This window comes from Trichosurus vulpecula, chromosome 6 (assembly GCF_011100635.1).
Source record: "Trichosurus vulpecula isolate mTriVul1 chromosome 6, mTriVul1.pri, whole genome shotgun sequence".
Lineage (NCBI taxonomy): Eukaryota > Metazoa > Chordata > Mammalia > Diprotodontia > Phalangeridae > Trichosurus > Trichosurus vulpecula.
The window spans coordinates 36,320,804-36,335,001 of record NC_050578.1 but is presented as its reverse complement, the minus strand read 5'-3'; the positions used below and the strand labels follow the sequence as shown (position 1 = coordinate 36,335,001).

At 36.5% G+C, this 14,198-nt stretch overlaps 1 protein-coding gene across 1 annotated transcript in view; it reads left to right on the top strand.

The window, feature by feature from the left end:
* Nucleotides 1-14,198, top strand: part of LOC118853428 (bifunctional heparan sulfate N-deacetylase/N-sulfotransferase 3) — a 204,865-nt gene that overhangs the window by 116,724 nt on the left and 73,943 nt on the right. The window contains exons 4-5 of the mRNA XM_036763515.1: nt 6,786-6,971; nt 13,852-13,980. Coding sequence (XP_036619410.1) covers nt 6,786-6,971; nt 13,852-13,980 — 315 coding nt within the window. The remainder of the gene's footprint in view (nt 1-6,785; nt 6,972-13,851; nt 13,981-14,198) is intronic.

Sequence of the window (14,198 nt, the reverse complement as noted above, 5' to 3'; positions counted from 1 at the left end):
TCAAGTGCTGTAGAGAGGTCAAGAAGGAGGAGCCATGAGAAAAAGCTATATGGCCTGAGATACCATTGGGAACTTTGAAGAGAGCAGTGTCATTTGTGTGAAGAGTCAAAGATAAGGAAGCATTTAGAAACTAGGGGGAGTAGAAGAATGACCTTGCCTCCAGAAAGATAGAAAAGTTCAAAATAAGGATAGTTGGTGGAAGACAAGGTGACGTAATGGAATTAGAATCCATTCTTGTCGGTCTATCCTCTGCTATCCACTTTTTCCCACAGAAAAGGGGGAAAATGTGTACGTGAGGAGAATTAGGGGATGAGAAAAGGATGTTACTCTATCACTGCTGTCAGAATCAGGACAAGGTTGGGGAGAGGTATAATGAATAACTGCAGACCTCTAGCTCAGGTGTCTACTCCTGGGATAACAACACAAAAGACAAGCTGTGGGAGGAAGGACAATCTTCCTATATCCTCCAATTAGTTATCTTATTCCTACTTGGAGTCAAATCACAATTTCCTTGGTATCATTCCCCAGCCAATCAGGGTTTCTTGGCATCTACTTTAAGAACACTCGGTTAAGCAACTTGCTCATGGAAATAAAGCTTTGTAAGAGGCAACATTCAAACCTAGGTCTTTCTGACTACAAATGTCACATTTTCTCCATTGTATCACACTGCTCCAACTAGATGCTAACCCTAAAGTTGCCAGTTTCCTATAATACAAAAGAAGCTGAATTTGGAATTATAGAATTGAAAATATTCAGAATTATGCACTTGGAAGTGATCTCAGCAATCATCAATCCAACTAAATATCTGAAAAGAAGCCCCACCAATGTGAGGACTGGAATTCAAATTTAATACTTTCTGTACTTCTGTGACCTTCTTCTGCAAGTTACTTAAGGTCTCTGTGACTCAATATGTTCATTTGTAAATAACAATTTCATTTTCTACCTTTCAGCATTATCGTAAGGAGCAAATGAAATAATGGATATTTTTTTCTAAAATTCTAAAAATGTGACCCATATTCTAGGTTTCCCTCTCTCACAATGGGCTCTGATTCTGGACTCTGATGGTATTAATTCATGCTAAGAATGGCTTGTTCCAGGGAGAAGAGGTCAAACATCTCTTCAACTGGGGTTTATTATTTTCCAACCGTAGAAGAGAACTCAGACTCTAAACAAGACTCTGAACAAATGGTTCATGTCTAAGGTGTTCCCAAAGAGATTAATTGGGTCTCTTCCAGGAAAAGATACTTAATATACAATATGGCTACCAGGTATAAGACAGCTATTTACTTCCTGTACTACAAAATAAATGATTGAAACACAAAAGAATCATAAATGCATATTAACAAATACAGAAAACATAATAAACTATGACCATCATTCTAATCTTCCTAAAGGGAAAGAAAGGCATTTTGTGAGGGTTCTGGACAGACATTTTACTTTCACCTCAGTTCTACACTGTAAATGAGTCACATGTTGGAAACTCTTAAAATCATATAAAATATAACTCATTTCTATGATATGATGGGTTTGTGGTGCCTGCCTGTGGAACTCTGCAGTGTTATATAACCAAATTATCATACTCTACACAAGAACATTCCCGTGAAATAATTGTGCTGGGCTTTGGAATTGTTAAATGTTGACAGTTAAAAAAATAAAAAATAAATAGATCATTGATTCCATAGTTCCTCCAGTTTATCTACAGAAAAATAAGTTCATTGGACTGAATTTTTTCACCTAAAAAGTTAAAAGTAATTTTTAACTGAAATTTTTAACTGAAAGTAAATATTTCATAAAAATAAAATTTTCATGGAACTCTGTGATTTTTAAAATGTTGTTGTCAAAAATAACATTATCCTAATATAAAAATTAGCACCAAAGAGCTGCAAAGAATTTGGAGAGGTCATTTCAATCATTCCTTCCTTCAGCTAAGAACACTTCTATGTCTATCTTGGACAGATGGGATATTTTCTGTTTAGAAACCACCACCAAATTAGATGGTCTATTTTGCTCAGTGACCTAGTTCACTATTCCCTAATTCTAGCTGTTAGACCACATATGTGGATGAAAAGTTAATTGTCAGTTACTGTTTAAAACTATTTTTTTTTTAATTTTAAGGAATTTTTAAAAAGCTTTCTTTTCTCATACAAAAAAGTTATACATATAGTCACAAAATAACTTTAAAAAAGTATGAAAGAACACTATAGTTCCATTAGTCATAATATTTTAATGTCTGGCCATAGAATCTTAGGGCTGGAAGGGACCTTTGAGATCACCTAACCCACCTCATTAATATAACAGATGGGGAAACTGAGGTCCTAAATAATATACTCTTTGGATACTTTTCTCAGTCACTCACAGCTAATTAGTGGCCAAGTTGGGACCAAAATGCTGAGGCTTCTGATTCTGAAGTCAACTAATGCTCACTCCACCATTACACAGTAATTCCTTAAAACTTTAGTGTCTTTGAAGGTATTTTGTTTCCCTTCCCCACCCTATCTTCCTTTGCATCATTAGATTGACAACAAAAAAGGACCTTGAACAATTTATGTAGTCTTCTCTAACCATTTGACAAATGAAAAAAGTAGAACTCAGAGATATTAATTAAATTTCCCTTGGTGCTGGTGTCACATAAGCAATAATTAAAAGAACCAAGCTTATTTTCCCCCATTGTGACTATATCACTATTTATAGATAGCCTGAACAGTAAGTATTTATTTTTATCATATTAATCATCCATTTTAATTCTATAAATAATAGAGATGCTGCAATAAATGTTGAATGACAAACATACCGAACAGAATGGTGACATTTTCCACACTGGACTATTTGATCTTTCTTTCTCTTAAGTATTTTATTCTTGCTCATTTTTTTTATTTGATTCACTACATCACTTTTCTCATCCACTACAAATAGAGGTTTTGTAACTGCTAATGTCGTTCAGAAATGATGAGGATTTATGTTGCCCTTCCCTCAAAAAAAAACAAGCCTCCAAAGGTCATTTTTAATAAGTTAATTTATTTTTAGTTTTCAACATTCACTTCCATAAGTTTTAAATTTTCTTCCCCCTACCCAAGGTGGTATGCAGTCTGATACAGGCTCTATATATACATTACTATTAATCATATTTTCAAATCAGTTATGTTGTATAGAAGAATTAGAATGAATGGGAGGAACCAGAAGAAAGACTAACAAAACAAAACAAAACAAAAATGAAAATATCTTCATTCAGACTTCATATTCCTTTTTTAAGATTTTGATGGCATTTTTCATCACAAGTCTTTTGGAGTTGTTTTAGGTCCTTGCAATGTTGAGAAGAGCTAAGTCTATCAAAGCCAGTCATTGAACACTGTGGTTGTTACTGTGTACAATGTTCTCCTATATCTGCTCACTTCACTCAGCATCAGTTCACATAAATCTTTCCAGGTTTTTCTGAAGTCTTCCTGCTTATCATTTCTTACAGCACAATAGTATTCCATTATATTCATATACTACAACTTGTTCAGTCATTCCCCAATTGATGGGCATCCCCTCAATTTCCAGTTCTTGGCCACCACAAAAAGAGCTGCTGTAAATATTTTTGTACATGTGGGTCCTTTGTCTGTTTTTATGATGTCTTTGGGATACAGCGCTACAAGTGGTATTACTGGGTCAAAAGGTATGCACATTTTTTATAGCCCCGAAAGGTTGTTTTTAAGTTTGAAAATGGCCCTATCAGAGAATGAGATTTCAGTTTATGTAAGAAAATGAAACATAGTCTATTAATTTATTTGTGAGAATCACTTCTCTGTGTTTTAAGTTAGTGTTGAAAAAATTTATTTTAAAAAATGAATTGATTCTTTGTACCACCCAAAACATTAAGTAGATAGATATTATGTGAAAAGTATACTTATTGTTGAATAGATGACTACCACATTCTTCTGTTTATAGTTTGCATGAAAAAGGTGTTATGGCATGATGGCTAGAGCAGGACTTGAGTCTGGAAGACCTGGGTTCAAGTGCCACATCTGCCACACACCGACTGTATTATGTTGTCAGGTCTTCTACCCTCTCAGTGCTCTGGACAATCTTAAGAAAAGTTGAAAAGAAATGTGATGTTCTACCTTGTCAAAGGGAATTTCCTTATTGGGAGTTCCCTACACCAATGACATCACAGGTTCCATCCAAAAAATCATTTGTAGGAATTAATACTTTCCTGGTGCTTTTAAATTGATGTATCAGGAATTTGAAAGCATGGCACAGTGGGGAGAGTTCTGGACTTTGAGTGGAAAAGAGTTGGTTTAAATCCCACCTCTGACACTTACTAGCTGTGTTACCTTAGGTAAATAATTTCACCACTTTTCTCTTCCATTTTTTTCTTCATCGATTTGTATCCTTTTTATCACTTCAATGAATAATAATTTATCAAGATAGATAGTCCCTTTAAAAATGAAGAACCAGATTTTCAGTAGTTCCAATGCATGTTCCTTAGTACAACAGGTGACAGGGGACCACATGATGGTACTCATACCACTCAATGTGCTGGTCCTCACTCAGTTCTGGAGACCTTGGAGACTCTACATTGGGCAGGGGGGAAATGCTTTAAAGGAGATTAAAGCTAGATTACAGCTAGAGATAGGTATGAAAGCTTCCCAATTTTCTTTTCACTTTACAATTGTTGTCCTTTTGTCTTTAAATTCTCTTGGGATGGTCTGACATAATTAGTTAGTAAGATCCCCCATTAGATTGTAAGCTCCTTGAAAGCAGGGACTCTCTTTTACCTTTTTGTATTTATTAGCACTTAGCACAGTGCCTGGCAGCCACTGAAAATTTATCGATTTATTGTTTCTCAAGCCAACCTTTTTGTAATTTTTTTTATCCTCTCATCACTGTTACTTCATAATTCCTATTATGTTTGATTTTATTAAGATTTTTATATTCTGAATCCACGCACTTTCCTTAAATTCAGAGCCTAATTAAATTCAGACTCTAATTGGACAGAATGGATTGGCAATAATAGTACTTCATAGGTGCAAAAATAAAGGCTACCTTTGCATGATGAAAAACCAAGACTACTTCAAAGGGTATTTTATTAAATGAAATTTGAATTCTGAAAAATCTCTAAAACCAAAACAAATCTAAAGATCAAAATTAAGGAAAAAACATCCATAAGAAAGTATCAATAGTGGGTTTTTTTAAGTCTTGTCTCTGACAGTTGTGTGATTTTCTTGTATTCTGAGGGTGTGTGTCAGCTCTAATGGCATACGCCAAGTGGAGAGTAAAAACACATAACTTACTAAGACTTCTGATACACATACAGAAAATTCTCGTTTTGTAAACATCTCTGTCACATAGACTCATTTTTTTTTTTGCTTTTTGGCAGGGCAATTGGGGTTAAGTGACTTGCCCAAGGTAACACAGCTAGTACATGTGTCAAGTGTCTGAGGCCGAATTTGAACTCAGGTCCTCCTGACTCCAGGGCTGGTGCTCTACTCACTGCGCCACCTAGCTGCCCCCGACTCATTTTTTTAATGATAGAACCTGGGAATGACTTCATCTGTCCCAAATGTACATCATGACAGAGTGGTTTCATGTGCACAGTATGGGAATAAAATTTTAGCGGTCACTTTTTTTGAATCCTGCTTTTTGTCTTGCTTTTGTTTTTCAAAATGGTAATTTTTTTTTGTATGAATGTTTCACTTCAAACTCTAATTTTCAAATTATTTGACACCTTCAGTGCCTTCTGCTTTCATTGCAAGAATAGTTTTCAGCTTCTAGGAAATTCAGTCTCCAGATAATTGACCATATTATCCAATCATAGACATGTAGGTAGATAGAGAGATAGATAGAGAGATAGAGATCTCCTAGAGAAAATAAACATTGTCTATTATGACCACGAAAATAACCGTTGACTTCCATGCTGTGGGGATTATAGAAAAGGGTAAAGCTGATAGAAATAGGATGATTTGAAGACTAGAAACCTGACTACAAGCCCAAGAGAGATGTAATGTGCTAAACTTCTATAATTCATGCTGATATATGTAGATATAAACATATATGCACACATATTCATATATATATATATGCATGCATATATTTAGAGTTATGTATATGTATGTGTGGAGAGAGAAAGAGAGAAAGAAAGAGAAACAGAGAGAGAGAGAGTCTGACTGATATTGAGAGCAAATGCTTGAATTCATATTAATCAGTGATATCATAAGCAATAAGATGACATGGGAGTGACCAATACCAGAGCAAGATCCAGTTGATGAATGTAAACCAGAACAAATTGTAAAAATCACCAGATCCCTTCAGGATTGCACTTTTATTTGTCAGACTAGTGTCAGGATTATAACAGAAGAGTTATGAACTCTTATTTAAAGAGCATTTTTTTCAAGTGAGAGAGATCTCTAAACTTCTCTGCCTTAGTTTTCCCTTCTTTTATAGTTTACAATCAAAACTGAATTTTACTTACCCAAATCTCATATGAAAGTTGTTTGTACCTCTCCCTTTTGCACTATGTTTAATTTTGTATGATAGTTATTTTTGCACATAACCTGTTCCCCCTACATCCTCATTTGTAAACTCCCTGTGGGCAGGGCTAATGTCTTGCTTGATTCTTGCATTACCAATGCTTTCAGGCAAAAGAAATCCAGCTGCTCTTACATAGTATGGCATTTTGAATCTGAATGGAGACTTCTTTCTCCCATCAGAAATATTCTTTGTTCTATCAAATAGAGATCAATATGAAAAAAATCACAAAATATAAAGTCTCTTGTTATTCCAATTATCTTTTTGATATGTTTCAGGAGCATGGCATTCCTACTGACATGGGCTATGCAGTGGCCCCTCATCACTCTGGAGTCTACCCCGTCCATGTCCAACTTTATGAGGCCTGGAAGAAAGTCTGGAATATTAAAATCACAAGCACTGAAGAATATCCACATCTGAAACCAGCACGCTACCGCCGTGGCTTCATCCATAAAAACATCATGGTGAGCTTCTTCTCGACTTCTCTGAGTATAACTTCCTCTTCTGCCTTCTCAGTTTTCAAATGAAAGTGAAAAAGAAAAGTGCTAAAAGTTAAAAGCTCAGCAATATGAAAAGTTCCATGCTGTGTGAAGAACATTTGTCACATGTCATATTCTTTAATTAAAACCACCCCTCGAAGCTTCTTCACATATCAATGAAAAGTGTGTTTCTTTCTACCACTACCACCCCTTCCCCCATTTAGCCCAATTTCTGAGATCCCAAGCAAGGACTACTATCAGTTGATGACTGGGATTTCTAAATAAGAAGGAAAACATTGCATCAGCCTTGTAGATAGCCTATGAATCTATTATTAAAATCCATTGCTCTGCGAAATTGACAATGATCCTATCTATATTTACCAACGCCGCTTTTACCACCCCACTATCCAGATTTTTAATGTACTCTATAGTGTGAAGTTAAGAAAACATTTCCTTCAAAATAAGCATTCAAAAGTCCCTCAGTGTCCCCAAAAGGAAAAATACTTTTTAAAAAAATACAAACTAGATTTTGTAACATTTCTTTCTGTTCCTTTGCCTGATTTTCATTAGATTTTCTGATTATGGTTCTATGATGTACCAATGTGCATGTTCTTGAGAATATTATACAGCCTACCACCTCAGGTAAAGATTCTGTGAGGTATAATATAAAAGGTAAAATTCCTAGTTCATTCCCAAAATAGGTCAAGGAAAGACCTGGGAGTAGTTTCTATGGCTTACTTTGAGTTATTGCTGAGGTACATATATATAGATGAAGATTGCCCCCTCTCTGATGAATAGTCATATTACAACATATTCTAATAGTTCGTGCAAGAATTCAATACCAGTATTTACCCAAGTGTCTACAAAAATGTCAAGTGGGATGTACTGGTGATCACACTGAGTCACTCTTTCCTCTACCACAGTGTAAAGTCACTTACTGGCTTAAGTGTTGGTGGAGATCAGAAGGGAGCTGAAGGTACAGACAAGGGTACTTTTTGTTGCTAGGATTTATACTGGTGAGAGTTTCCTAACAATAGAATTCTTGGAAGTTTGTACTCCCTCCTGCTGCCATGGGCTTATTTGCCTGGAATGGATTTGTTATGACATTTCAAGCTGCCAAATGCAGTCTTTTGGCAGGATCATAGCTGCTGGGGGACAAGTTAAAGAACAATTTGAGATCTAGGGAGATAAGATGGTGGAGTACAGGCAGCATCCCAGCTGAACTCTCCCTACTTTCTCCTCCAAACAGCTTTAAAATAATTCTTCAAATCAAAGTTTGGAGTGGCAGAGCCAACAAAAGGTCAAAGTGAGGCATTTTTCCAGCCTAAGACAGCATAGGAAGTTGGCAAGTGACATCTGTGACACCGGAGTGGGAGTTGGCCCAGGGTGGAGCATCATGGGTAGGCTTTGGAGGTGGCTATGACACCAGGAGCAATAGTAGCTTTGAATACTCTCAGCTAAGAGAAGGTAAGTGTGTTGAAGAGCTGATCAGAAAGAGATCATAGGAAAGTTTTTGCTGGCACTGGGTGCAGCTGGTTCTATAGCTGGTGCTTTTGCCCATTAATAGTTCTAGGTTGCCATTCCAGGACAGAGAGAAGCACTTGTATTCAGTCACAAGGAAGCAGGGGTGTTGGTCACAGCTCCAAGGCAGAGAAAAGTAATAGCACTTGTGTATGTAGGAGAAAAGGAGACCTGGTCATAGTTCCAGGGCCAAGAGAGCTGTTAGGACTTGCGGTTGCAGAGAAACAGGGTCCCTTCCTGGGTAAACACCAGAGAAGAAGAAGAAGAGACTAGTGAGCACACCTCGCCCTGGATCATATCACCCCGGAAGCAAGGAAAACTTGCAGACTCCCCAGAGCTACCTATGAAAAAAAGCAGCACAAAAATGCCTGAAGCTTGGGACAGTACCTCCTTACTCCCAGGCGGGCAGAGACCAACTTTAACATGAAGTTCAAAGTTAAGAAATGGGCTAGAAAAATGAACAAACAACAAAAATGAGCTTGTCCATAAAAAGTTACCCTGGTGTCAGGAAAGACCAAGACATAAACTCAGAAGAAGACAGCCATGCTGAAACATCAACAAAACCTCAAAGAAAAATGTTAATTGGACCTAATCCCAAGAATTATAGGAAGAATTAAAGAAAAAAATAAGAGTGGTAGAGGAAAAACTGAGAAAAGTGAGAGTGTTGCAAGAAAATTATGGTAATAGAGGCACCAAAACTACTGATGAAAATAACACCTTAAAAACAGAATTGGCCATTTTGTCATTAGACCAAAAAGGTAGAAGAATCCTCTGAAGAAAAGAACTCCTTTAAATAGCAGAATTAGCCAATGGAAACAGAGGTACAAAAGCCCTCTGAAAAAAAATAATTTCTCAAAAATTAGAATTGGACAAGTGGAAGCTAATGAGTGCGTGGGACATGAATAAAAAAATAAAACAAAGTCAAAAGAATGAAAAAAGAAGAAAATTTGAAATATCCCATCAGCAGAACAACTGACCTGGAAATGAGAGCCAAGATAATTTAGGAATTACTGGGCTACCTGAAAACCATGAGAAAAAAGCCTCGTCTTCATATTTTAAGAAATTATCAAAGAAAACTGCCCAAAACAGCGTAGGTCCAGAGCGTAAAATAGAAATTGAAAAAAACTCCACTGACCACCTCCCAAAAGAGATAGTCAAATTTCAGAGCTTTGAGGTCAAAGATAAAATATTGGAGGCAGCCAGAAAGACACAATTCAATTCAGTCAGGATCACACAAAATTTAGCAGTGTCAATATTAAAGGAGCTCAGGACTTGGGATGTCATGTTCCAGAAGTCAAAGGACCTAGGATTACAACCAAGATGCTAAACTGCTTTGGTAGAGGGCGTTCCCTCACCAGGGAGTTTCTTATACCAGTAAAAACACGGACCCAGTCTATATCCCTATATTTCTTATGTAATGGATGGAGTTCTGGGCTTGGAGTCTGAATGATCTGGGTTTGAAATTCATTTTTGACACTTAATATCTATATGACCATGCATAAGTCACTGCCTCTCTGAGCTTCAGTTTCCTCATCTAGGGAATTGAGAAAATTCTTGGGGTACTTTTGTAAGGTTAAAATGAGATGATCTTGGAGCAGCTAGGCAGTACAGTGAGCAGAGCACCAGCCCTGGAATCAGGAGGACCTGAGTTCAAATTTGGCCTCAAACACTTGACATACTTATTAGCTGTGTGACCTTGGGCAAGTCACTTAACCCCAATTGCCTTGCCTTCCCCCCTCCAAAAAATAAAAAAAAATGAGATTATATCTATAAACTATTTGCTTAACTGTAAAGCACTATATAAGCATTGATTATTTTTTTCTTGTGGCTGTATATTCAACTCAGAGTTTCTGAGCACTGTAATTTAACCCTCATGATCTCTTTTTGCATGCCTATAATGATTAGATCACTTTACATGTATACCCATTTATTGTAAACATATGCCTTCAAGAGATAGTAGAAAAAGCCCTGCATTTGAAATTGGGAAACTGTAATAGCTCACATGTACACAGCATTTTAAGAATTTAAAAGAATTTCACACATTTTCTCATTTGAGCCTCCCACATCCCTGTGATGTAGGTGCTGTTATTATCCCCATTTTAAATATGGCAGGCTCAGAGACATCAAGGAGGTTCCTGTTAGAGGCAAGCTTGAACATCCATTAGTTCATGTTCTGTATTGGGACAAAAAGGGATACCTGTAAGGTCACCGAACTGTTAATCAGAGGTTGACTTAGCTTTGACATAGCAAGAATACAATACAAGAATACAAATAAATATCCCACCTCCCCAATGCCCTTATGAAACAGATCTCATCAGCAAGATGGCATGTGGTGACTCAAGTGGTTTTCAGACAACCACCAATTTAGAGAGGCCCAGACCCCATGAACAGTGCAGGAAACTGACCCTCTATAGGACCTGGAAGCCTAGTCCACAGATTCAGAGGCCACCAGGAAGCCGTATCAATGGAAGTAAAGCTTGAATCTTGCCCAATCTCTGATCAATCAAGTCGCTGCTTTGTTTCCTTGTCCTGATCCATGGTGGGTGAGGAAAAAAATCATCATAGGTATTTGTCCTATCATACTTCCCAAAGGACAAACACCTAAAAGGGTCAGAGAGGGGATCCAATCACGAATTCCATGTTTTGGGTAAGATTATAATAATAATAACCTTGAATCCAGTTTCAGTCATCAAGTCCTATCAATTATTTCTTTTGTTTGTTGTTGTTGTAGTAGTTTTGTTTTGATGGAGGGGAGAAAGGAAGGCATGTGTGTCAAGTGTCTGAGGCCGGATTTGAACTCAGGTCCTCCTGACTCCAGGGACTGTGCTCTACTCACTGTGCCACTTAGCTGCCCCTCATTTTTTTCTTTATAATATTCCTTGCATCTGCTCTTTGTTTTTAAACCTATTAGCTCTACTCCATTTGAGCTCTTATCATTTCATGACTAGGTTATTTCAATAGGCTCCTAACTAATCTTCCTACCCTATTCTTTATCTCTTCAGCATCAAATTAGATTTTGTCAAATGTGGTTTTCATGTATCATGTCATTTTATGGTTCAAAAACCTTAAACAACTCTCATTGACTATGAAATAGTTTAAGCTTTAGTCTTGCATTTCAAGATATCTACAATCCAATCTAAACCTACAACTTATTCTCTTCACTCTCCTGTTCTGACATTTTTTAGTTTTACTCATTCCAATTTCCCCACCTGAAATTTTCTAAGCCCATATTTCTATTTATTTGAATGTTACCCATCCTTGAAATCCTACCATAAATCTTACCTCTTGACTATGCCTTCCTTAACCCCCATAGCCCACTGTGATCTCTCCCTTCTCAGATTTCACATAGTGTATGTCCTAGTCATTTGGCATTCAATACCATACAGTCTTTTCACCACACCTTGTCCTCCTACCTGGACGTTGAGTTTCCTAAGGAAAGAAATCATGCTTCATTCTCTGCACTTCCCGCTACAGATAGAATCGAGCTATGCATAAATATCTGTTAAGTGACTTACTGAATGCAAAGTGAGATCAAGCCTGGGTTAATAATTTCAACAAGTGACTTTTCCAAATATGGTAATGGCTATTATGAGTGAATAAATTAAATCATAATAGAAATAACATTTTCATCTTGTTTTGTTTGTGGGGGGTTCATTTAATTTCTTCTTTTGTGTGTGACATTAAGGCAACCTGGTACGGTATAGAAAAAGCTGACTTTAAAGTCAGAAAGGCCTGGGTTCAAGTCCTGTATCTGACACATACTGACTGTATCACCCTCGGCAAGCTGCTTATCCTGTCAGTTCCCCAGGCAGCTCTCTAAATCTAGAGATATATCATCTATAAATTATAAATCATTTGCCAGTGTGCATTAACTCAGAGAATTCCACATTTGCATGTTCCCCATACTAATGAAATCACAGGTCCAAATCAAGAAAAAAATGATTCTCTTTTCTACTCTAATATCTTAAGACATATGACTTCACTAGGGCTAATGCTCTGTGCATCAAATAAAACTTTCATCTCATAGCAAAAGAGAGGCGCTTCTAAATCCTTCTTCCAGTTACCCACAGTAATTTTGTCTTATGCTTCCTCTACTAATGTGTAAGGTTTCATTAAATGAGCATCTCATAGTAGGCTATTCAATTTGTAGTGGCTTGTGCTCAGGAAACCTATCAATGCCTAGAACAAATTTTACCACAACCCATATAACAGCTGTAAAGATGACAGCATATTTATTAGTAGACATTCTCACAAAAATGTAAATTTCTAGAAGAAAGCCTAATGATTCAGAGAATTTTCCAAATAATTCTCTTTCCCAAAATTTTGACAGGAATTACCAATATTTTGAAGATATGTATTGAACTAAGTTTACCATAAACTTTGAGGAATAGGACAGCAGGGTTGAAGATTAATTTAGTAAAAACAATCAATAAAGGAGTTTCCTTCCTTAGAAATTGAAAGACAGGCTGTTCCCCAAAGCAAATGCATTAATTTCCTGCCACTTCAAGCTCACAGTGATGAACATGGGCCATAAGCAAGTCATTCTATAAGATTTAGCTGAGAAATGTGCCTACTTACACAACTTCACTCCTTGCCTTCTGATAAAATTGTCGTGATATTTCACAGGGAAAACCATAAGTATTTGAAATATGTCCTTACCATGCAGGTGCACAATAGTAACAAATAATGGCATTTGTGTTTTTCGATGATGAAAAGGTGAACTTTTAACATTATATGGTACATATATGTTATGGGATTTTTAAAAATGACTACCAAAAAACATAAATTCTTTGGCAACTACCAGACTTCAGAACTGGGAATATCAGCATTAGACTATATCAGTCTTTCCTTTATGATCCAAAGACTCGATTGAATTAAAGATGTCATTATTCCTCCTCAAAAGCACATTAAGTTAGTACATTAATTTCATCCTTTAATGTAGGTATAAAATTTTAAAGAAAAGAGAGTGCTCACCAGTACTGCTAAACAGGCAAGACAGTTTCAGTATCAAAAAATTAATTTCATTTCACTGTTTACACTTTTGGAAGCTCTGAAATGTAAGCTCCAAATATGTCATTTAAAGGGCCTACATGGATGGAAATAATTTTATATTTACTTTATCTTCAAAACATTTCTTCAAATTTGCTTTTTTAATCTTGAATAAATATCCCATATATTTTTGTGTCATCCTTGCTTTTTCAGAGTATGAGTAATCTTTCAATTTGTATTTGGCCTTGTGAAATGGTGTCCTATAATATATAATATATGATGAGGGAAATGTCACAGCTTCCACAAATCACAACGAAAAGTAACTTTTTTTCTGACTTGTTCATTTTTCAATCAGGTTCTTCCACGGCAAACTTGTGGTCTTTTCACACATACAATTTTCTACAAAGAATATCCAGGAGGTCCAAAAGAACTGGACAAGAGTATCCAAGGAGGAGAACTTTTCTTTACTCTTATCCTCAATCCAGTAAGTATTTCAAGTTATTCTCAAACCGGCTAAATAGTGGGATGAAAATATAGTTTGAAAAAAGACAAGTGGGTCTCTTATCATCAGTAAAACCATTTTGAGATGCTTAGCCCTTCAGAATGTACCAGAAATGAAAAGAGCAACAGGAAATGATGAGGCGATAACCAGAAATAGCACTCAGCTGTGGCTTCAGAACTGGCAAACTAAACTCCAGATCC